The sequence below is a fragment of the Sturnira hondurensis genome, unplaced genomic scaffold, assembly GCF_014824575.4.
Source record: "Sturnira hondurensis isolate 20B ecotype Veracruz unplaced genomic scaffold, ASM1482457v3 Scaffold0015793, whole genome shotgun sequence".
NCBI lineage: Eukaryota > Metazoa > Chordata > Mammalia > Chiroptera > Phyllostomidae > Sturnira > Sturnira hondurensis.
In genome coordinates, this window is record NW_028088424.1 from 5051661 (window position 1) to 5075562 (window position 23902).

The window sequence follows — 23902 nt, forward strand, 5'->3', positions numbered from 1 at the left end:
AATGCAGTATACAGATAACGTATCACAGAACTGCACGCTTGATACTTATATAATTTCATTAACTAATGTCACCCCAATAAATTAAAATAAAAAATTTAAAAACTTAGGATATATGCATAAATGAATAAATCCACCTATCTTCGAAATTAAATAATTTATAAGATTAGAAATTCCAAACATTTAGCCACTTAAGATGGACTTTTTCTTACAAGTCCTGAACAATATTCTCTCATCTAATCAAAAGTCATCTTCATTTAGGAATAGATAAGCCCACTTACTTTTATTATCCTAGAATATCAACCCCTCACAGTTCCATGTACAGCTGTACCTGCTTGAACCTGGTACAGAGTAAGAAACCAAGATGGAAAAGAAAATGGTACAGGATTCCCAGTGTCCAAAGTAGGGTATTAAGACCATTTATAATGAGGGGGATTCATCCATAATCCTTATCAAAGAGGTAGCAAGGTACAGAAAAGAGAGCTCTGGGGCTCTGTCTGGCTTTGGGTTTACATGAATAAATCACTTCACCTTTTGGAACCTGTTTCCTTGCTTATGAGATGAGGGGGTTAGTCTGTATTATCCCTAAGGTCCTTTCAGCTCTAAATGTCCAAGATACACTTACGTGACTTCCCTCTGAAACAGAAGAAGGTATCAAGGACACCTCATAGTCGTACCATATCTACCTGGGAAATAGGAACATTCAGTCAACTGCCCAAGGAGGTCAATCTTCAACGGCCAAGGGGACTGTGGTCACTACCTGGTGGTTTCCAACCTCAGCTGGATGCTCTCTATAACCTCCTCAGTTCCTGCAGGGGGCCTGAAATACCTTTGATTCTCTCCCTCCTGCCTCCAAACCCCTCGCGGTTCCTTGTACAGTCAGTAGGTGCCACCTCGGCTCCAGCTCTCCCAAGGAGGTCCTCCCTCCTGCATACGGTCTAACTTATATTGCATCCTTGTTCTCAAAGACTTTCCCCTTATCTTCATCACAGGGGGGAAAAATGGTGTCTCCTCCACTCCAAGCAAATGCTTCCTCATGAGCCTCATGGCCCTTGCCCCATCAGTGACCAACTCTTCCTTCATTATATTCAATTCTCCTCTGTACTACCTCTAATTTTTGATATATATAAACATTCTCAAATCTCCCTAATGTAAAAATATACATAACATTCCCTCAGTTCTACATCTCCTTATGTCCACTTCCTTCCCTCTTTACCAAACCTCTTAAAATTCTTGACTATAGCCCTGGCTGGTGTAGCTTGGTGGATTGAGTGCAGGCCTGTGAACCAAAGGATCATGGTTCGATTCCCAGTCAGGGCACATGCCTGGGCTGCAGGCCAGTTCCCAGCAGGGGACCCACGAGAGGCAACCATACATTGATATTTCTCTCCTTCTCTCCTTCCCTTCCCCTCTAAAAAGAAATAAATAAGATCCTTTTAAAAAATCTTTAAAAAATTCTTGGCTATACTCCCTTCTCCTTTTGTGCACTCATTTGCTCCATCCACTCCATTTGGTTTCCACAGTTACCCAGCCCTGAAATTCTTAGGCAGAGTGTCCCTTACAAATACCTAAATGCTACATCCACCAATAGCCACCTTTATCTTATCTTGCTCCTGCGGCTTTGGACAGTGTTTCTCCCTTCCTTTCTTAGAAGGCTCTTCTTTCCTGGGTCCCAAAACAAAAAACCTTTCTTCATGTTGCGCCAAATCTCTGACAGTTCCTTCTTGATTTCTCTCATTGGCTTGTCTACTACCTCTCTGTAATTGATGCCCCCTGAAGTTCCATTCTAAGCTCCTCTTCTCCACTAACCCAGGACACACATTCTCAGGAGACAGGAGATCTCATCAATGACCGTGGTTCCAAATAAGTGCTATGGAGTGCTGCTAGGCATCTCCACCTGAATGTGCCACAGACTCTTCAAGGACTTAATCCCCAACACTATCCATCTTCTCAACTCNTACTACCTCTCTGTAATTGATGCCCCTGAAGTTCCATTCTAAGCTCCTCTTCTCCACTAACCCAGGACACACATTCTCAGGAGACAGGAGATCTCATCAATGACCGTGGTTCCAAATAAGTGCTGTGGAGTGCTGCGAGGCATCTCCACCTGAATGTGCCACAGACTCTTCAAAGACTTAATCCCCAACACTATCCATCTTCTCAACTCCCTATCTTGGTTAGTGAACCCACCAGCCACCTAGGTGGCTAAGCCAGATCATGATCATTAACCTAAACTCCTTTCCTCATTCTCACATTCAGTCATAAAATCCTACCCTCAAACATATCTTGAAACCAACTTCCTCCTAAAATACATAGCAAGTATTTTATTTTGTTTTATTTTATTTTATTTTTAGACAGAGGGGAAGAGAGGCAGAGAAACATCAATGCGTGGTTGCTTCTAGTGTGGCCCCTACTGGAGACCTCAACCCAGGCATGTGCGCTGATGGGGAATGGGACCAGTGACCCTTTGGTTCACGGGCTAATGCTCAATCCACTGAGCCACACCAGCCAGGCCGGACTAAGTACTTTAAATCTCACCTCGTCTTCCATAGCTTCTCCCTAGCTCTTCTCCTTGCTGTAGTCTGTAATTCTCTCGATCCATTCCACACAGAGCCACTCTGATTCTCCCCACTCCCTTTATCCACGGGATAAAGCCCAGATTCTCCGTTATCACCAAGCCTGTCCTTCATGATCTAACCCTCCATGTGCCTTTTTCAGTTTCATCTTTGGATGTTCCCACAAAGGCTCCCCCTCAGCCATACCAAACTGGGAACTATTCTGGGAACTATCTGTAGTTCCCAGAACACCCTTTGGTTTTTAGGTTTCCATATCTGTCTATGTATTATTTCCCTGCCTGGAAAAACACCTAATACCATCTGTATGGCTCCCTCCAAACTGTCTCTCAAAACCCAACTCAAGGGACACCCCGAAAGTACTTCCTGACTCAAAGTCTCTATGCTGAGTTAGTACTCCACTTTTATGCTTCTGCTGTATGCCTAAACTATGTGTATTATGGTTCTTAGCACATAGCATTGTTGTATTTTTTTTTACTATCTCCCACACAAAAATCTAAGTCTGTGAAGGGAAGAGGCCCTATATAACTCATCTTCGTAAATCTAGTATTTAACACATTGCCTAACACATAGTCGGTGACACACATACCTACTAATAAAGAAAGATGCACGTAGAATGTACTCAGAAGGCATTAGAAGGCTGAGGACAAAACTTACAGTCACATCAATTTTAACTCCTGGACAAACACCACACCCTGAAATTTCTCTGTTTTCAATATAGCCTTCTTGAAGTGAGTCTTGGGGCAGTTTCAAAATTTGTCATTATAAATAGAGGCAGAAGACCTATGACCTTATTTCTCTTATAAAATTGTCAATTTCATTTGAGAAGTATTTGCTGTGCACCAGACATCACAGACTCCCTTTGAGAGTTAGTTGCTTCAGTGAACTTACAGTCTCATAGAATCTGTACAATATTCAAGAAAAGGTTTATTGTAAGGCTTTCATGTATTTATGTATATAAACACACATATATACATATGCATATATATATATATATATATGCCTTTCTGTGCATCATACAGTATAAAATGTAATAAAACAAATGGGACCATACATAAAAATTTTGCTCTCAAATCGATTACTAATTTTTTATGTTGAGTTTTGCAAGTTAACAAGTGTGTTCTTCTGCTTCCTCTCAGTTTTGTTAGTTATTAAACTTCAAATTGTGGTCATTGGGGAAGCAGTGAAGATACAATAATTCTTTCATATTTTTCTTTCTCATTCTCTATCATCTTTAAATCCATAATATCTTAATTCAACTGACATCAGTAAATCCAGTCTGTCTCAACTTTTCTCTAAAACTCTTAACACTACTTGAATGAGGTGTGTTGAGCAGCTGTCAGTTATGGATTTGAAAATAAAAAAGAGCCTGAAAATTGTACGTTCAATACAAAAAGATTAGGTGAAGCAATTCAGAATGTTTAAGAACTTTAAATCAAGTTAAAAGCAGTTACTATGGCCAGACCTCATGAAGCTCCACTTAAGAGTCACATTAACCTGGCAGTCAAAACTATTTAAAATGAATAATGTTTTTTTCACATTTCCCCCGCTTGCAGTACCACACACACACACAAAAGATAACAATGTGAATTGGCATACGGCAGTATAGTCATGTAACAGTACCTTCTAGATTTAGCTTTCTAAGGACAAAGCTAGAGCTATTAATCTGTGCACTAGATGAGCTATACCCCTCTAAGGCCAAAAGTGATAGTTCTTCAAATGAAGAAAGGACAATTAAGATATTCAAGAAGTTTTTAGACATGAAAAGCAAGAGAAAAGTAAAGAGAAATGCACAATTTGGATTCTCACAATAGCTGAGTCCTAGATTCAATACCAATTTATTACACTTGGAATGAATGTCAATAGCCTAACTCAATCCCTCTTGCAGCCTCCTCCCACCAGTGAATGCTACTGATGAGCATGACAATTTGGCATCTTAATTTTTAGTCTAGAGCTACGCCACCCAAAACAGTAGCAACTAGCCCTGTGCAGGTATTTAAATTTAAATTAACGACAAATAAATAAAATTTAAAATTCGGCTTCTCAATTGCCACTAGACACATTTCAAGTGCTCAACACTCACATTCAGCTACAGGCTACCATATTGGACATCACAGATACAGAATATTTCCACCATCACAGAAAGTTCTATTGAAAAACACTGGAGAGGCACAACTGGAAAAAAAGATGCTAGGGATGCTACACTGGCCTGCTCAAGTTTTAGAGCACCACTGCTAAATTGAGCTACTTTCTGATCATACAGCCTATAGGAGAAGACCAGTCATCTCCTAAAGATATGGAAAAATTCCACCAGGATGTATCTTTCACATGGAAGAGTTAAGGAAATGCAGACAACAACTCAGCGGGGTACCATGTTAGGCCTGAGCTACACTCTTAGTACTCAACTGTAAAGCAAAATGCTCCCACACATCAATTTAATTCATGACTCCTGCTGGCTAATATTCACTAAGGAACCATGCACAGTTCTTTCTGGACTTTGCACAGTATGCTGAAAACCAGGATGCAAATATTAATCTACTTAAAGAATAAGAGTGGCCAATAAGTTGACCTAGATTCCTCCTACCATCCTGAAAGTACACCCTGTGCTACATTAGGATTTGTTTTTGTTCTCTGGTGGAAGTTGTTTAAAGGTACACTTCCAGAAAAAAACTGCTTCCATCCATTCACTCTCTGTGCTTGCCAAAGCTGCCACTCATTACATAAAATACAGGGACAGTTGTGAGGTTCATTAATTTGTTCTTTATTCAACATCAGAACCTCACTAATTTAAAAAAACATTTTAAGTAATATAGACAGGCTGAACAGGTTCTCCACAGTTCCCCAGGCCACAGCAAAGGCACAGTGTGGTATACTGTTATACTACAATGAAAACTGGAGTCATCATACTGCAGTATATTCCAGTCCAAAATTCCAGAGTCTGGTTCCAGTGCTGCCACATCCTAGTTGTATGACTGTACCTAAGTCTAATGTCATTCTCATACTACCTCCTCCCTAGAATTTATTCACTTCCAAGAGGACCCTCCCCATTCCTGACTCTTCGGCAACTTCCATCCCACATGAACCCTGCCTGTTATTCAACTACTACCAGGTTCTCCTTCGGCAACCTTAATCTCCAGTCCTCTGACTAGTCCCTCCTGGTGTTCATCACATAGTTCTTTATCTTATCCCCTAAAAATACACCTTTAAATTTCTACCTCTATGCACCATCTCTTCAGGATTCCACATACACTCATCTCCAGCACCTAATAGAATGTTTGACATGTATTGGGCATTTCAGCACATTTATATCAAATGAATAACTGAGTCAATGCATAACATAGAACTTCAACTCTTAACTCTTTTTACAGATGATTTTCAAATCTCATTTCTAGCTCTACTCTCAACTTTTCTCCTAAACTCTAGTACCACATTCAAATTACCTTCTAAACATGTCCACTATGTCCTTAATGGTTGTTTAAGCTTAACACATCCAAAACAAAGCCCATTGTCTTCCCTTATTAAATCCACCATATATTTCTATTTCCATTCACTGGAATAGCTATTCTCTTAAGCCAAAGTTCAAAACCAAAGTACACCTTCATTTGTACTCCTTATTTCTTCTTAATCCCAATTCTCCAGTCAGCCACCAAATCCAATCAATTCTACCTCCATTCTTCCTCCTTAACTGCCCTAATTACTTGAATTATTATACCCCTAGCCAATCTCTTATTTCTATCTGATCACAAACCATTGCCAGATTCACATTCCTAAAGCATCATCTGATGTTAATTCACTGTTCAAAATCACTTTTACAGTTCCCCACGACCTCCTAAATTAAATCTAAACTTAGCATTTAAAAATTTTTCACAACCTGGACCCAAGCTAAGCTTTTGCTGATCTCCTCTCTCACTAGCCACCTTAGCTTTCCTTCTCCCTCAACCTGGAATGTCCTTGATTTCCATTTTTCTTGGTGGAAATCTTGCCCATCTTTTCAAGATTTTGTTTAAATGAAAAGCCTCCTAGACACTCCAACTCCATATTACCTCCCTCCTTTCTGTCTCTCTGGTGGAAAGACAAAGAAAGCAGTGATCTGAAATCCCAGCTCCTTATCCAGTTCTCCGCTGTGGCTACAGTCACATTCCTTGTTATTGCCTGTGGCTTTGGCATCAGCCCTGACATACTCTCAGTAAACTGTCATTCTCTCCAGATTTGTTGTTTTGAACCTGAAATGACTCTATTTAGCCCCTTGGTTTTCAAACCTTTTTCAAAAGAGTGAAACACTTTTTTTCAAAGGGGCTGCTACAGAGACCCAATATATAAATGTGGATCTTCTCATTTTTGTTTTTTTTTAATTCTCACTGGAGGACATGATTATTAACTTTTAGAAAGAGGGGAAGGGAGGGAGAGAAACACATCCATGTGAAAGAAACATCAATCAGTTGCCTCTTCCATGCACCCCCAACATGGGTAGGGGCATCACAACCCACAACACTCAGATTTACAGGAGGACACTCCAACCAGCTGAGCAGAAGGCAGATCTTCTCTTGTTGAAATGGCAGAGCTTTGCGAACCAGCACCAAATAAATGCCATAAAGTGAATTTAACTCTTATCATCAGTTATTCCACTGTAAGTAGGTTATAGATTCATCTTTTTTTGTAAGTTTATCCTTTTCTTGCTCCTTTAGTTCATAAAAATTTCAAAAATTCAAGGCAATGACTTTATCTTTAAAAAATCCTAACACCTTGAAAACTATTCTATTAAGTGTAACTCTTTATGCATTCACTTTATGAAACAAGACTAAAGAGATGTAATCATAGATAAATTAATATATAATGGGAGATATTTTTAGTTAAAAAAGGTGAAGAAAAGTTCTGTTACTACTTAACTAAAATTCTAACTTTCTAGGCCTGATTCATGCTACTGCATGAAAGGAATGTAATACTTGACAAATAACATTTTAAGAGGAAAGGAAAACTGAATGGGTGGTTATTTAAAGAATCATAAACTTGTTTTCATGCAAATGTCCAGAATAATGAAATAAGCAATCCTGCCAACGGACCTAGAAGCAATTGTTTTTAAATAGTACGCTTGAAGCATTACCCACCTAATTCTAGAAGAAATTGATTAACTAATCTCTTCTCTTTCTTGGGGAATATCAATCATACCCTACACATTAACACACTGACAAAACTCATGTTTCAACGATATAATTTTTCTTGAATATCATTATCAAATCATTTACAGTACGGTACACGAATAAAGATACACTTACGAAGATTTTGTTAGAAAGACTTTAATGCCTTTAACTTAAAGGACTTCTTAAGAAGGCAACCTCCCTAAAAAATATCTACCCACAAAGGGAAAATAGTACATGGAAGATACGTCATTCCACTCAAAACTTCAACTAATTGCAATAATTCACACACAATGCCTAAGAAACGCAAGCTGTGTAAAACAACACAGAGCTATACGGCTACAGGGAACCTTTGATAAAATGGTATGATTCTCCATAACTCAAAGCATTTAAGGGCACCAAACACAGTCCAGGCTGGATGCATGCCTTAGGCAAGGAAAAAAGAATTCTAAATAGATGGATGGGAATATGAAGGGAACACTTTAGAAATAAGCCATAAGAAACAAGCTATGATAGGTCCTCCTCCCCCTCCCAGTACTATCAGGGAGTGAGAGTTATTGAGCAGACATCACTTAGGACAGTGAGAAAAAGGCTGGCCAACTGCCCCCCCCTCAAAAACAACACCTTTACAAGGTCACAGCTATATCAGTGTCACTGGTGCATTTTTAAAATATTACAGCAATAAACTCTGGTTAGAGTGGGTCCCACCTCTATACACACAGGAAAGAATTAAACTCCAAACTTCCCCTAAATTAAGAGGTACTACTAACTCTCTCCCTCTGCCTGCACATAAAATTTCTCCCATCTTTCATTTAAGACCAACAGGAAATCTTTCTGTTTAAAATTAGATTGGTGGTAGGCAATTAATTTGAAAAGTTTAATTTTGCCAGTTTTACTTAGCACCAACTAGTCACAAAGTAGTGGAAGTATCTCCACAAAACAGACTGCCTAACCTATCTCATTTTTTAAGACAGCAACAAGCCATTCCTCGTGTTTGATCCAATTACTATGATTTATTTTTTATCTCATAGTCACTGGCTCTACATTTTTCTTTACTACCATAGAGGAAAACGGTTACCCTAGGGTTTAAACTTCCCTATGTTCACCATGCCTCTCCTGGGAACATATCTCAGTTTTAAGTAAAGAGTCTCGTGAAAACTCAGATGGAGAGGAGCAGATGGCCTCAGAGATAAGTTTTTTGGTTTTTTGCTTCAACTCTAAAGTGCCAATATGGCCTTAGCAATATCTCAAAGTCCAGCTATTCCTGGACTGTAGAGTTATTAAATACATGGCAAGACATTTTCTTACATGGGCTGGTGGTCTAAAATCTCTCCAGTGATTGCCCACAACCAAGTATGAACAAACACACTAGAAGTCCTTTAGGCTATTACAAACTTGGGCATGTTGATAGATCTTCATGTGCAATGAGAAAATAAACGACTTCCACAAAAATTATAGTTCTAAAAGTTGATATATAAAACCACTAATTAAATTCATAAACACAAAAACCCAGTACAAATTCTATACCCCAACTACCAGGATTCATAACAAATGAAAAAGGAGAGACCTCATACATATTTAAAGTCAGACTCTGTAACAGGAAAATGGTGAGTGAATAAACAATGTTGAGTGATTCACTTTTTTACACTAGTCTTTAAGACTGAATATTATCACATTCTTTGTTCATATTTATGCTGAAAAGGCTATAAATGTTTTAATGGTAATGAATACCTAATCTCCACTTCATTCATTGCTTCAACAAATGCTTATTGAGCACATACTATATAGGGCATGTGCTCTATGTTAAGGAAACAAAGAGAATAACAATCCCTCCTATAGAAAGACTATCCTGAAGATGAGTATAAATGTCATGTAATGGCTAGAGAAATTGTAATGAGAGCTGAAAGGAAAACATTACATTCAGGCTGGCAATCAGACAGGAGTTGAAAGAGAAACACCAGACCTGGGTCTTTATGTGTGCACAGCATTTAAACACGCTGACGTGGAAGACCAGAGGTGGGACATTTCTGTTGGTGAAAACAAGTTAGACAAATATGAAATGCACAGGTATACAGAAGGAATTTGGGGGCAATTCAGAGAAGGATGCTTGACAGGAAGCAAGAAGGTAAGTCAGGAAAAGCCCTAGGGAAGTACACAAGAGAGGGACAAATAAAAGGCACCTACCAACATAAAAAATCATGGAAGTTTCTTTGCAAACTCATTGCTTGAGCTGGATCCCAAAAGACATGTAGAAGTCAGCCACATAGATAAGGGTATTTCAGGAGGAGGTGGTAACACATAAAAGCAGAGAGGCCTGTGAGAGCATGGCTACGCAGTACATTTTCTTTGGTAAAGAACCCGGTGTGTAGCACCTAAAGTAAGTCCTAAAGTGGGTAGAGATGGCCAGAGATGAGCTGGAGAGGAAGACAAGTCAGGTGAGGAAAAGCACCATAGGCCATGTTGAAACAGTGCAAGCTGCATCTTTCAGGTACCGAGGAAATTTTTAAGCAAGAAAGTGACAATCTAATGAGTATTTTAGAAAGATCTGTCTAGAAGCAGTATTAAGGATGCATTACAGGGGATGAAACCAGAGTTAAGCAGACCAATTAAGGGGCTTTTATATCAATTTAAATCTTTCATCATCTGTAAAATGAGAATAAGGGTAAACTAAAACAGTGGTGGTGAAGCAGACAGGAGTGAAGGCAAGAGACAGACAGGACTTCAATAGAGGGGTAAAGGATAACAAAGGAGGAAAGACTCTAAAATGTCTCCTAGATATATTTAACTCATTGGGTCAGTGGTGGTACCCTTCTCCTCAATAATAAAGACAAGATAGAGGGAGGTTTGGGGAGAAACAATATTCAGTTCAGTTTTAGACATCTTGAATTTTAGGGAAATATAGTAAAGTGTTTAAAACTATAGGTTTTGAAAATAGCCCTAGTTATTATTTCTGCCTCTTGGACAAGGGCTTTATCATACTTTCAACTTCCTCATCTGTAAAATGAAGCAAGAGAGGTAACTACTCATAGGGTGACAGTAGGAATTAAATAAGATCATGAATGAAGACACTAAATAAATGATAGTTGCTGCTTTGTTATTTGAAGGAACATCCAAATTGAAATGTCCAACAGACAGTTTTCAAACATAGTCTTAGGTTTAGACGCAAAAGGCTGTATACTGTAACTAAGTACACCACCACTTTAAAAGGGGCAGGGAGAACCGGAGCAGTGCATCTTGGGAAACAGATTTGCCAATTTAGTGGATGAGGAAAAGGGGAAAAATGACTGATGAGAAACAAAATACAGCATCATTATTAAACATCAGAGACACACACTGCATTATATGGAAAGGAGCAGTCCCTACTTTCATCTAAGTAGTTCCGTGAATTAAATGAAAAATTGATACAGAATTCTTCCAACTGCCCAAAGAGAACTATAGCCTTGGAAGAATGAAATAAAAGAGATATGAAGATAGTTTTTTTTTTTTAAAAAAAAGGCTTCTAAAGTGAAATAAAGGCAGATGGGGCAATTAATCACAACAAATGAGAACCTAGGATTCATCAAATAAGGAGACAGAGTATAAACATATCTTAACACAGCTTGTAGCATGTATGAAAAAAATACTTCCTATTATTTTTCAAAAAGACACATAGAAAGGATATGGGAAAAAGGAATGAAATTGACTACAATAGGAAGATGGATGAGAATGGGCCAAAAGTATGGGAAGGAAGTGAGACTATATAGTTTTGATTTGTAAGCCTTGTTATTTGTGAACTTAGGAACACAGTACTCAGTCTACCCTCAGTGGGACCTTTTAAAGACAAAAAAAAGGCAAAAGAGTTTGAGCTTTACTTGGCACGTTTTTTGTTCGAAGTGGTCTCGGGATTAATTCCAAAACTATTTTGTATTAACTATAACACACTGGTGTGGCTGGGAAGCAAGATTCTCACCATGGGAGAAGAAAAATACAAATAAGGAATAGAAAAAAGAAAAGAACAAACCTTGGGGTGTTAGACTAGAATTGAAAGCAACAGTATAAACTCATGATTTAAGTGAATAAATATAAAGAAAATATATACATTTTATAAAAATAAATACACATATTACATTATATGTGTGTATATGCATGTGTGTGGGCACAAACACACATACAGGCATACCCTAGTTCTGTCCACTGAAACAAAGAAAAGTCAATAGCACTGAGCACACCTCTTTGGTATTTAAACACTAAAAGAAACCAGGACATCTTGGAGAAATAGCTGATCCCAGGAGGGGGGTTAGAAAATACAATGTGAGCTTAGACATCTTCTTGTGACATAAAACAAGAAAGTTCTTAAAAATTAACAGATATATATCAAAAGGATACTGAGCCAGACTAGAGAGGTTCCCACTCACCAAATTTGATTATAATGAAATACAATCACACTAAATTCCTTTAATCTATGAGTTCTTTGTGATTAAGGAAAAAAAGGCAAAGAGGAGGAAAGGCAAGCTCTTCTTTAAGCAAGATGACCTCTAACCAATACAGGAGAATGACAGAATTTAAAAAATCATAATTTTGTAATCACCAGTATAATATTTGATTCAGACAAGATTTATCTGTGCTGCTAAAAATGTGGTGAAGTGTTATTAGTGAACAGGGTCTTCAGTCTCAAAATTTCCTACAAATTACTTATCAATTACAAAGAAACGAGTAGAAAAATCTGTAAATCTACCTGAACTAAGTGACTAAACTTATATGGTTAACCAAGGGATCAAACTTACCATCACCAATAATATGACAAACTGGTATCATGTCCCTTTTGATGTGATTCTTTAATAAGGTGCCAAAGTGAGCTATGCAGTGTTCTCGCCTACAATCGTAATCTGAATGGCATCGTGAGGAAACAGTCGAATGATCTGTAGAACGACAGGATGTTCTTATAAAATAGCAGGCCTGAACAAATCACAATGTCAGTGCCTCAAAAGAAAAGGTACCAAGTAGGGCAATAGTTCTAGATTAAGAAAGAGATATGAAAACCAAATCAAATATGCCATCTCTGACAAGTTCTAGAGCAGGGGAAACAAGGAAACAATTTTACCGGGACAATTAGGGAAATCTGAATGTGGACCAGATATTAGATATTAAATCAATGATAAATTTCATAAATGTAGTAATAGTCCTGAGGTTGTTGTAGGTAAATGTCCTTATTCTCAGGAGTTATAAGCTGAAGTGTCAACTATGCCTTCTTCAACTTGCTTTCACATGGTTGAGGAAAAAAGGTATCATTGTCCATATTATTTAGAGAGCTATAGATAAAGCAAATAGGCAAAACGTTACCAGGTGATGAATCTAGGGAAGGAGTGTACAAGCATTCGTTTTACTTTCAAAATTCCTGTGGTTTTGAAATTTTTCAAAATAAAAGTTGAAAAAATATATAAACTTCTAGAAGACAGAGATGAACCAACCCAACTATGAATGCACCTAACATAGTGCCTGGTATAAAAGCAGATACATTATTTTTTAAATGTAATCGTTATTGTATTTTTTCCATTACCATTTAGTCACATTATGCTCCCCTCCCCTAACACTCACCACAGCCATCCCTGTCCACCTCCACAACCCCTCCACGCCTAAAACCTTCCCGCCACTGCCAGCTGCCATTCTGCTCTCCATCAATGAGTCTTTGATATTCAATTTAAAAATGTTTAAATTCTTATTGTTCTACCAAGTGCCTTATGGATTAGCTACAGAAATATAAATTATTTACTTAAATATAGTATATTAAAATATAAGAGGACTAAAGTAATATAGTCCTCTCTGTGTTAAAAGGCCCAGAAATTTGAGATTATAATCACTGTCAGTTTCCCCAGGGTACTAGGTGATTCCATCTACTTACAAAAAAAAAAAAAAAAACCCTCAACTCCAGGTTTTCTTCAGTTTCACCTTAGAGACAGTTGAGCACATCTTGAATTAATCCTATCAGCATGGTATTTGTGTTTCAGTACTCCCAAACAGGTGAGGCATTTACAAATGTGATCAGTAGCTGCCAGAAACATAATCCCCATCACTAAGTAGTGGCTATTTTAATAAAAGCCATATATTTATATATGTTTAATAAAAGCCATATATTTGCATATATATATGAAAGTTCCTTTTCAAGTTATGTTCATATATATGCTCTTATTTTATTTTTAACACTCTGTAAAGTAGATTGTTTTTGCTCTTTCAAACTCATCAATATAGCACTAGATTTCATCATTCTGTAACCTAAGCTGGGTATTCTGCTGGCCAACTTGGCCCAGACATGGAGAGATTTGCTTCAGAAAAGGGAAATGAACACTGACTAACATTCATGTGATTACTAACCAAACTAAAAGACAGGAAACAGAGGTCTTCTCAGCAACGTGGGTGCTTGTAAGATATGCACAAGAAAAGTGAAGTTCAGTGTCATTTAAGCTAATCTCTATTTGAACCTTTTCAGATATAAAACCATTTGAGCGGTAATTTAGTACTCAATTAACTTGTTTTTCTTCTCCCTGTCTTTGAAGTTTTCACTGTGTAAGTATGGGTTTCTGCAAGAGAAACGAAGCAATGCTCCTTTCCTATTCAGAAGAAACAATCAAGCTGATGACCTGTATGGAGGTCTGGGTAGGCTTGGCTTACCACAGGTGTATTCGGCAAAAAGCCAAATACATACCGCATCTTAACACACAATCTTTTCCCCAAGACTGTCCCAAAATACTCCATGATAATCAACTTTTCATATCACTGAATGATCATGCTACATAACCTTCTACTAGCAAAAACTGAACTACGCAGAGGAAGGACCCAGACAAAAAAAAAAATAGTAAGGCATGAACCACCGTGGCAGGTACTATTACCAGATAAAGGCTTTGAAAAGATCATTAAGATAACAAGTTTAGCAATTAGACTAAGAAACAAAAATTTCTTTTTTTTTGTTTTCTTTAAGCCAGGGACAATTCACCCACGATGTTATCAACTAAAACATGAACTGCCATGATGTTGGAGACAACTGTGTTTAGCTACACAGCTCTGCTCCCAAAGGCCCAACTATTTAAAACACTGGCATATAATAAAGGCCTGAGTTATAGCACACTTCCCGTCTGGCTCCCCTCTTCACAGTAACTCAACATAGCAAACATGTATACGAAACACTTTTCTAAGGTGGTTCATATTCTGGACCATCTTCAGAGTGGCTGATCTCATTTACGGCAACTCATCAGCTCCAGATGAGGCCCTCTGATGCTGACCCTTCTGAAGTCTTTCTACTTGTTTTGTCTGAAAGTCCTGCTTGACAGCTTGTAATCTGCCCTTATTCAAACACACACCACCAAAAAGGCGTAATACACTTTCAGCACTCTAAAGTTTAAAATCTTCACAAAAGTAATGGCCAGAATAATATCTATACACTTTGGCTTACTGTAAAGAAATACACACACACACACCTGCAGAGCAGAAAAAGAAATGTCTATTAGGAGTATATTTTAGATAAGGATGTGTTAGTTAAACTGAAAGATGCAAAAGGGAGATGTTTATTCTCAAGGTAGGGAAAGTAAATCAGTTGTCCTACACCTATAATCCAAAACAGATAAAAAAGCAGTTTTATGTAAAGGCAACCAGCTGAAGACTGATCAGTGGAACTACTTTCTTTCTCCAGTTCACTGCAGAATCATCAGTCTTCCAGTCCCATAAGAAATGGGCTAAAAAGTAGTAAGAAATGAGGACAATTAGAAATGGAGTGAGATAGCAATCGAGGAAGAAATAACATAAAGACAAAAGAGTGTGCCGCGAGAAGTAAGAATCTGAGATTAGGTTTTCTGAAAGGAAGGTGTCATGATCCTGTCCAGAAAAGAATTTGAACTGCAGTAGGTAGACATATTCTGAGTAGCAGTGGCTAGGTCAAGAGAATTAGCTAAAGAAGCTTCTGCTGGGGAAACACGATTTGTCGAGGAAGGATGCTGAAGCTTCCAGAGAGAGGTCGTGGAGAAACGAATAAAATCAGCCCATTTTATTTCAATCCAAGAGTGAAAATTAAGGAGGGGAAAAAAACTCCAAATTTAGGGGCCTTAGAGACCAAGGTGCTGATGGTGCCATAAGCAACAATGTAGACTTTGAGAAAAGTTGACACCTATGACAGAAAAAGATGAAACGTTCAGTTTTTGACATGTTAGCTTTTAGGTTAATCCTAGCCACGTGGAGATACAGTACAGACAATGGGAGAAATGGGGCAGCCAAACCCTTTGTTTTTAGGCAGATTCCTCCCCGCCTCCTCCAGGAACCTAATAACTGAATTCCAACTTAACACTTCAGTCCAATGCTGGATAGCTGAAGAGGAATTAGAGCACCTACTTTACCAAAGACGGCCAAGAGCAAGATACTTATTCTAGGCATTTTTAAAAGTCCATGTCACTGGAATCAACTTCAAACACCGAGTAGCATTTAAATACATATCACAGCACTTTCATTTCAAGCCCATTTAACATTTCTTAAATATCTAGATCAAAATGTTCGGTCAAATGACTATATTCCAGTAAAACATCTACTAACAGAAAAAATTTTTCCCACCCCACAACTCTCTTAAGAGATTCAAGGCATCTGTCAGCCATAACAGATTTTCTCTCAACCTTACTGCCCAGTTTCTCTTTTAAGTAGTAACAAAGGCCACACGTCACTTTTGCTGCACACATGTATATAAATACCTCCATCTCCTTTTCTTCTAACCTTAGTTCAAGGCCAACCGCACCAAAGCTTTTGAGATCCAGCACTGGGAGATCTTCAAAGAGAAACTGCCCATTAACCACAACAGCAGCTGCTGGCTAGAACCTGCGATTTAAATCTCTGAAAAAGAAACTGTGGCTTCTGAAATTTAAACAAGGAGGTGCCACTTATAATTACAAACATTCCAGTGGGTTCCTTCCTTCATTGATGGCTTCCAAACAAAGGCTGTTTATTCAGTTTTGGTGGTGCTCCCCAACCTTGACAGTAGTAGTCCTTTGTGCATTTCCTATGCCTTGGCCTGCTCTGCAGAGGGGAGTAGGAGGTGGGTTTTACCTGGCCAGAGCTGCTTAGACCTCTCAAAACTATCTCATGTGGCCCTGGCTGGTGTGTGTAGCTCAGTGGATGGAGTGCGAGCCTGCGAACCAAAGGATCGAGGTTCGATTCCCAGAAAGGGCATATGCCTGGGTTGCAGGCCAGTCCCCAACAGGGGATGCACAAGAGGCAACCATACATTGATATTTCTCTCCCTTTCTCCTTCCCTTTCCCTCTAAAGATAAATAAATAAAATATTTAAAAAACGATCTTATGTGTAATTGTTTGTGTGGTTGGAAACCAAAAAACCAAATATTTCAGGTTTGTGGTCCGTATGAAATACATTTGAGAAAGAACCTCTTAAAACACGCACACACACAAAGCCTCACATTTCATAAACCTTGGAAAATGGAACCAACCTATTTTCCAGAAAAAAACAAAGAAGTTCAGAAATTAACACAGAAGCATTCCAACATTGCTAGCTAAAATTAAAAATTCATATTTTAAATCAATGGGACAAATATTGAAAAATAAAAATAGCAACCTTTCTCTCCCTACCCCACACCCCCATCATACAAAAATACTCACAGCTTGTTGCATGGGTTTCCCACAGTGCAGAAGGCATTTTGTGGTCACTTCAGTTACAGAATACAGGCTGAAATTAGCACTAAGCCAGTTAGAAATGAGAAAAGAAATTATTTTTCTTTTAGTCCTTATATTCAAAAATGCATAGGCATTTATATATCAGGGAGGTATTTAAAGATAAATATATGAATGAGGTTATCTATCTCAGCCATCCTACAGAGGTCCTCAGATGGAGAATAATCATTATGAGAACAACTGGAAATGCAATCTCACCATGGGTGCTTTTCATAGCACACCACAGTTGATGGATTAGCTACAATTACTGCATATTTACACAACCATATTTACACAATAAAACTCATCTTATCCGATCCAAACAAAACCTTGCTCAAAATAAACCAAACCTCGAGAAAAGATCTCAGTACAGGCAGTAATCAAACTCTGGTTTCTCCGGTTTCTGCCGCAGCCTTATCCACCATAACAAGCCTTTTCTCTTTCCTCCTCAGCAGAGCAAGGATAGGGCAAAAATTCTGTATACCAGTCGGGGAGATGTACATTCAAGTAATGATACTGTGCTTATGAGATCATTGGGAAAGGGGGACTATTTTACAGAGATTCGTTCTAAAGTAAATTACAGAAGAAATAATAGGATATCCAGAATTTGCTTGAAATAATATAAGACAGGAAATGTACAGAGAATGGATTGACTGTGGGTGAATAATTACTGAACCAGGTGATTTGCATACAGGGTTAATTACAGCATTCTTTCTGCTTTTGTATATATTTGAAAATTTTCATAATAAAATAGAAAATATCAATATAAAAAGTCAACTTGCAAAAGTAAGTTAATTTTTCTTTAAAAAGAAACAAATTATACTCAGTTTTTCTTCTGCTTAATAAAAAGGAACTAATACCTGGTAAGAAAATCAAGATGTGTTCTTGTTCTTGACTTAAGGTCCTTCCTTACCTTTTTTCCTTAGTTATGTGGAAAAGGTTCTATTGTTAATATTAACTCTTGAAAAGGCAAGTCAAAAGCGTAAACACCTTAAAACCGAAGATTTGGAAACCTAGTTTGACTTATTACAGCAACATAAATCAGGAGCTCTCCCCTATGAAGGTGCTTCAGATGGCATTCACGTTGTGGCTGCCAAATAAAGTCCATAGGTTTCAGAATCATTTGTCAACACCAAAGACAACCTTACCAAGAACTGGTCCTTTCTTTCCAGAGGTCACTGCTCTGATCCATAGGTTTATTACTTAAAACAGCAATTAATCTTGCTGCCTTCAGAATATAAATAAACTATTCCTAGCCAAGATATTGTCTACCCATGATCCATATCCCTCACTGGGAGTCCCTGCTGGGGGGTGGATGAGATAGACGGGTCACTGGCTGGATATCAGGGGACCGGGACCCACCCTGCGTCTTAGCTAACAGTCTCAGTTCAGTGGTAAGCAAGGTCCTTCCCGCTCTGGGCTTTGACTGCCTCACTACAAAATGGGATTTCACCAGATGATTTCTAATAATGTCCTTCCCCTTTCAAAAATACCATGATTATTAGAATCTCAAATTCCTCAACAGGTAATATTAAGAAAAAAAGCTTTGGTGCTAAAATGATACATTTTCTATGAAATACTTTCTAAATGTGTATATGGATATTGTATTGGGTGAGTTCCTTTGTGTGCATATATGTATATATACATATATATATGTATATATACATATTTGTATGAGTATACACACATATGATAATTGATACCATTAGGTATTTATATGGTACTAATTGCTTCCAACTCAAAGCAGCAAATTTTCAATTCTGCAACAGATGTCGCTATGTGATTTCTCCTTCCTGTGCCGGATTTTTCAGTTAAAAATGCCCAGTGTAATGGTCAGTACTATTCTTCCCAAGAAAGAGATAGAATCCTTTGGGTTTATTTCTTATAAATTTTCTTCATATGCTGGCAAATTTCCTCAAATCATAGCATTGATTAGTTTGGCTCAATTTAAAAAGGTCACCCATGTACAATGGGCCCTTTGTTAAACACACACATACATAAAACAAAAATTTTTAATGTAAATTCTATGTGGCTGATTAGGCATTAAAATGTCACATACAGAAACCCGAAGAATAAGACAATTCATATTCACAGCAATATTATCAATATTCTAAAGCCTGAAAATCATTTGCAATATAGGCCAAAGGATACTAAAAATTCAGATATACATGAGGCCAAATGTAGCAAGTGTGGGCAAAAGTCGCTGAAAAACTTCAAGAGCCCCATTAATGACAATGAAAATTTTGGATTTTGGTTTTCACAGCATATCTTTGAATATAAATAGTCAGGCTAATATTATAATTGCAAGGCATCTTTCCAATCTGACACTCGCTATCAACCACTTCCTGACACATGTCACAGATAGGTGACATCTCTTTCCCTTCAACCAATTTATCCTCCAACGACCATCAATCTCAACAGGTAGCTAGCATTCTCTTCTGTTGAAATTCAGAACTGGGAGAAAGGATTTCAAAATCTCCCTTTTAGACCCAGGAACCTGTTACCTTCTGAGGTTTTACAGGGTATGGAGCAAGATGAACGGTCAGTGAGTTGATGACCAACTCAGATAAGAATATGAAGTCAGGAAGTGAGAGAGGATGGGAAAGTGTCCTGTCTGTTGGCTTCTTTCAGGTCCTACTCCCCTTTACCAGGAGGGTCATTGGAGAAAACTGGATGAAGCATGTACAACATCCATATGAATAAAGCTCTTTGTTCCAGAGAACTGCCTCCTCTTTTATTCCCCCCTTTTTTCCGTATTTGTTCATTTCAAAAGATTGCTCAATGGGTCTCTTGTTCCTCCAAAATGTCCCCAGCAAATAAAGCAAGCTTGTCTCGTCACACAAGTCACTAAATGAAGCCTTGTGCGTCTCCAGTGACACACTGCAAATATAAAGTGGCATTAATGAGGGATATTTTATCAAAGCTATCACAGACAAGTGCAAGTCCCTCCTGTGGCTATTCAATGTGATGCAAGGAAAGGCAACAATAGCAGGGCAGCACTTTTATAAAGTCCCTATCCCTGGTATTCAAGCCCTAACAGGCCACAACAAGCAAAACTAAGCCTTCGGGCTTCCCAGCACCACCACAAACCCCCACCCATCAGAACCCTCTGTAAAGCTGAAAAAGATAAGAGGTGGGTGACCAACCACAGGTCCCTAGGGGGATGGGAAACAACATCATGCATGCACCCAAACCATAACAGACATGATTTACCCTGGAGTGAGCTTAGAAAGCCCCATTTTAGCTGCATTTCATTAACATCCATTCCATCCAAACATCACAGGAGGGCTGGGAGATTTTCTCCAAGGAGTGGATGGATTCAGTTACCGGGGAAGACATAATACCGACGAGGACCCTAGATCACTCTTCCAGCAAGGATATAAATGAAACAAACCTAATGAAGTTAGAAGACAGTTCCAACAGGTTTCTCTAACCCTGAGAGTGGGAACTGGAGGCCTCTGAGAAAGCTTAGAAGAAAAGTCACCAGTTCCTACCTGCAATCTACTCTGGTAGTCTAGGACCTAAGGTCTTGATAGACCCTTTTTCAAACTGATCACACACACACACACACACACACACCCCATAAAACAGATTAGAAGAAAATCATCTAACCCCCTCACTACACATCAAACCCAATTACTTTCTAATTTGAACACAATCTGATAACCAGAGTACAAACAGGATATACACAAGAGCAAGAAGCTGCTTCCATGGTAACTGGCAACAGAATTTTCTTGTAGCTTTGACTCGCACAGTTGAGTTCCAGACCACTCCTTTCTAAATCAGCACCTATCCCTCGCTGGGAAGGCAACTTCTTTCTGCCACGAGATAGTTACAAATATAGTACTGTTGCTACTACTCCGTGCCTTCAATGAGTAGGCTTGACAGAGGAGGAATAATCTAATCCTACTTTGCTGCCAAGCGGCAATGCACGGCTCCCATTTTTTAGTCTAAAGGCACTATCCCCGACCAGCGCTTTCCTCCCTCCCTTTTTTTGCAGCCTGTACAAGTCTATTGTTGCCTCTATTATGCGCCAGTTACCGTGCCTTTACTCGAGCTCACGTCTAACTGACACTGGCGCTTTTTACAATGCAGCAACACGAAGAATCTTTCTCAGGAACATTTTATTGAACCCATTCAGTCAGAGACATTACCCGAAATGAAGTTGTAACCACACCGGCATCGGCTGAGCCCAATTATCTCGTAACTCATAAATTAAGAATTCACAGAGGAAAAACACATAAACGACATCCAGAAAGACAGACCCTGGCACAGAATAAAAAATCCTCAGCTCTGGAACTGAAGCTGCCGCCAGATTCCCACCACTGTACGTTCCCAATATGTTCCCCAAGCCGAGCTCCCCTTCAAGACTGTTTTTGGGGAGGAAGCGACCAATCCGACATCCCTCAAATCCAAAGCTAGCACCCCCAGACATTCCTATTTCCTACAGCGTGTCTCCTGCAGTGTTTACATAACTGTGTGTCCTCTAGCGTGTAAACAAAAGGCTCAGCCCAGGCAGAGTGGAGCCCCGGGAGCTGCAAGGTGGCTACAACGCTGCGTCGGCACTGGCCCGGGGCTCTGCAGGTGGGGGCTGAGCTCTCGCTGTCCTCCGACACTTGTTGCTCGTCGTTCCTGCAGCTCCGAAGCTGCAAGGAGGGGCTTTGCAGGCGCTGAGCCTGCTGCATTCCCTCCAGCACCTCCGCCCCCTCCACCCCCCGCCCCCCCCCCTTAACACACACACACGCTGCCCCACGCTTCCCAGTCCTGGCTTCCCCCGACAAGCCCGAAGCAGGAGGCCAGAGTCGCGGGGACACTGCGCGACCCTTTAGCTCGACGATGGCGGGAACTGAAAGCTGGGTGCAGCACCGCCGGCCTCTCCGCTGGGAAAGAGCTCCAGCTCCCTTTTGTTAGCAAAAGCAAACACTGCCCTCTTCTTTCCCGACAGCGCCAACGCGCCCGGCAATCGGGCAGCCACACAGTGTGCTCCTGCCGAGTACTCAGCGTCTTCAGGGAAAGCGCGGGGCGTGCACAGACGCCCCTGGGCAAATTCCCAAGACAGCGCTGCACGTAGGGAACTCGTAGAGGCCCCAAGGTCCTTTCTGGCCGCAAAGGCCGCGAACACTCCCTCCACCACCCTGGCGTTGCCAAAAGAACGGGCAGACTGAAAATCTGGTGTCCCCACTCCCGGCAAAGGATGCAGTGAGGCAGGCCGACTGCGGGCTCTCGGCTTCTACCCGCAGAGGCGGCGACAGCAATCGCCCCCCGAGGGGCCGGGGTGAGTAACTTTCCCTGCCTGGAGCAGAGCCAAGGAAACCCGCAGCCGGGCGGAGGGGGCTGAAGGGACGTGGTACGGCTGGAGGGAGTACTAGGGGCGCACAGCTCGGGGAACAGGGGAGAAAGGCAGAGCTCGGGGAGAAAGGGGTCGATGAGATAAGTCTGGGGATGTCCTGTGGACCAGAGAGGGATCACGCTGGAGGCGGCTGTTAGTCAGCCATGGGGGGCGGGGGGCAGGAGGGCCTCGCGGATGGAGACTTGGGGGACCCACTAAAGAGGTGGTGGTGAATGGGCATCCCTGGGAGACGCGAGTACCTGCAAGTTACGGGGACAACAGCGAGTTTGGACGGTGTGCAGGGTGCCTACGATCCATCCCCTTCCCCCCAATTCTCTAGCCCTCCCCGGGCCCCCATTCTCACTCCACTCCGCGCCAAGCCGGGGAGAGAAGGTGTGGGTGCAGTCATCCCTAAGGACTTAATGCACACCCAGCTGGACAAGGAAGGAGGGAATGACCGATCCCTTCAGCCCCTTCCATCTTAGCCCTGAGTTTCCTCTCCACACTCCCTCCGATTCAGATTTAGGAAGTGGGGGGCGGTTGTCATGGAAACGTTTCCACCACCACCCCTCCTTGGCTACGGCTATTGAGGTGCCTTAGGAGCTTTAGGGGGCCGACCAGTCGGTGCCCACACCTACCTGTGGGGGCCAGTGCCGCGGTGGAGAGGAGTAACAGCAGAAGCCGGAGCCGGAGCCCGGAAGGCGCTACCGCCGCCGCCGCCGCTGCACACAGGGATCCACTCGGCAGCACAGGACTCGCCATGTCGGGCACCTGCCTCAGACTGGCGGCGGTGGCTTTCTCTGGAGCCGGAGCGGAAAACTAATGAGATGCTAATAACATGCACTGGAGGCGGAGTCCGGGCCAACCAATCACAGCGCTCAGAGCCCAACCCCGTTCTCCGAGGACGCCCTCCTCCCGCACCCCACCGCCTGGCTCTGCTACTCCGCGACGCGCCCGCGCCACCTAGGGGCGGGACCGATGGGAGGGGCGTATGCAAATATGTTTATGTTGGAATTCTTTTTCGCTTGCTTGGGATCTAGGAAAGAGTGTCCTCCCAGGAGCCTGGTGCGCGGGGCCTCAGGCTCCGGGGAGCGGTTCTGCCTTCCCGTACACCTTTATTAAAAATGTTTACATCAATCACTATATCAGACCAAGGACTGGAGAATCTCCTTTGGAGGTTCCCCTGCCCAGTACAC

General features: G+C 40.6%; 1 protein-coding gene across 5 annotated transcripts in view; it reads right to left on the reverse strand.

Moving 5' to 3' along the window:
* CADM1 (cell adhesion molecule 1) overlaps positions 1-23511 on the reverse strand; it is a 387902-nt gene extending 364391 nt beyond the window's left edge. For all 5 annotated transcript variants that reach the window (XM_037065664.1, XM_037065661.1, XM_037065663.1 and 2 more), the window contains exon 1: positions 23345-23511. In XM_037065664.1, the coding sequence (XP_036921559.1) occupies positions 23345-23468 (124 nt within the window). In that variant the 5' untranslated portion in view covers positions 23469-23511. The remainder of the gene's footprint in view (positions 1-23344) is intronic.
* Positions 23512-23902: the final 391 nt, after the last annotated feature.